The sequence below is a fragment of the Bidens hawaiensis genome, unplaced genomic scaffold, assembly GCF_021521415.1.
Source record: "Bidens hawaiensis isolate Kalapana, Puna unplaced genomic scaffold, B.hawaiensis_p1.1 tig00046690_1, whole genome shotgun sequence".
Lineage (NCBI taxonomy): Eukaryota > Viridiplantae > Streptophyta > Magnoliopsida > Asterales > Asteraceae > Bidens > Bidens hawaiensis.
The window spans coordinates 5,615-6,868 of NW_027498327.1; the positions used below are offsets into that span (position 1 = coordinate 5,615).

The 1,254-nt window shown below is 34.4% G+C and overlaps 1 protein-coding gene across 1 annotated transcript; it reads right to left on the bottom strand.

Annotated features, from left to right (window-relative positions):
- Window positions 1–324: 324 nt before the first annotated feature.
- LOC143596549 (uncharacterized) lies at window positions 325–1,016 on the bottom strand. The gene has a single exon (XM_077075298.1). It carries the CDS (start codon window positions 950–952, stop codon window positions 512–514), a length of 441 nt encoding a protein of 146 aa, XP_076931413.1. The 5' UTR covers window positions 953–1,016; the 3' UTR covers window positions 325–511.
- Window positions 1,017–1,254: the final 238 nt, after the last annotated feature.

Consider the following 1,254-nt stretch of genomic DNA (forward strand, 5'->3'; position numbering starts at 1 on the left):
ACTCAAGCCATTTAACATTTTTCAATTATTTGATCCTTGGAATTGAATATTCATCAAAATTGATCGCGAACACATACTCGATCGTACTGTTTGTGTTATCACTTATCAGTATGCTCGAGTACTTTGCGTTAGTGATTCCTAGATTTTGTAACATGCAAGCAACGAGTAACACATGTGCTCTCTAATCTTACTACTAAATCTAAATCTTTATTAACATGGTCGGTATTTTATTTTATATGATTTCGGAGATAACTAGGTTATAATTAGATATGTAACAATGAACAAGTATGAATGATCTAAACCAAGAGACAAAGAACATAAACATAAACATATGATGGATCTTTCATTAGATTTACAGAACCATACACAAAAAATAACAGTATGATTCCTAGTATTTAACAATTCTTTCTAGGACAACTTCATGTCAAAAGCTTTAGCTAGCTACTAGCCTATGCTTACCACGGCCACCACCACCACCACCATCACCAGCACCCACAACTCGTTTATTTGTTTACTTTCGTTTACCCGAAAACCACGGCCAATTGCCACTTTGAACAGTATTAATCACACCTCTCTTTTCTTTAACCAAACTCTCATCTTTCTTTCTTGTTTCTTCATACCCAACTTTCTTCTTCCCTGATGTTTTCTTGTTCTTCTTGTTTAAACACTTATTATACTTTTCTTGATTATTATTATTAATATTATTATTATCTTGTACCTCCCATGGTGGTTGAAGGTGTAGGTTACTTGGACCAGAAGAAGCATCAGAAGCCATAGAATCATCTGTATCTTCATCTTCATCTTTGACAATTGTAATACTCTTCTTCTTACCACTACCAACAATATCATAATCATCATCATCCATGGAAGAACCAATGTACATTGTCCAGCCAGATTCACTGCTCTGACATTCTTCTGTTCCATCTCCATATATTTTGGAAGATGAGTCCATGTTTTGTGCCTGTTTCAACAATAGTCAACTGAATAGATTAAGAAACAAAAACAGAAAAATATGAGAGAAAGAACTCAAGATAAGAAGAGTTTATTCTCTTCTATACATCTTTATATATAAATACAAACTAATTAGCTGGATCTTAGCCACCCCAACCCCACTTACCACCCCACCCCACCCCACCCCACCCCACCCCACATATAAAACCACAAACAACAAAGAACAGACATACCTTTTGGAAGTTGGACAAAAATGAAAAAACCCTTGTAAAAAAGTAACAAGATTTAAACAGTAAAAAAAAA

Excerpts from the sequence above, each read along its gene's own strand:
- LOC143596549 (XM_077075298.1), bottom strand. The coding sequence starts at position 952 with ATGGACTCATCTTCCAAAATATATGGAGATGGAACAGAAGAATGTCAG.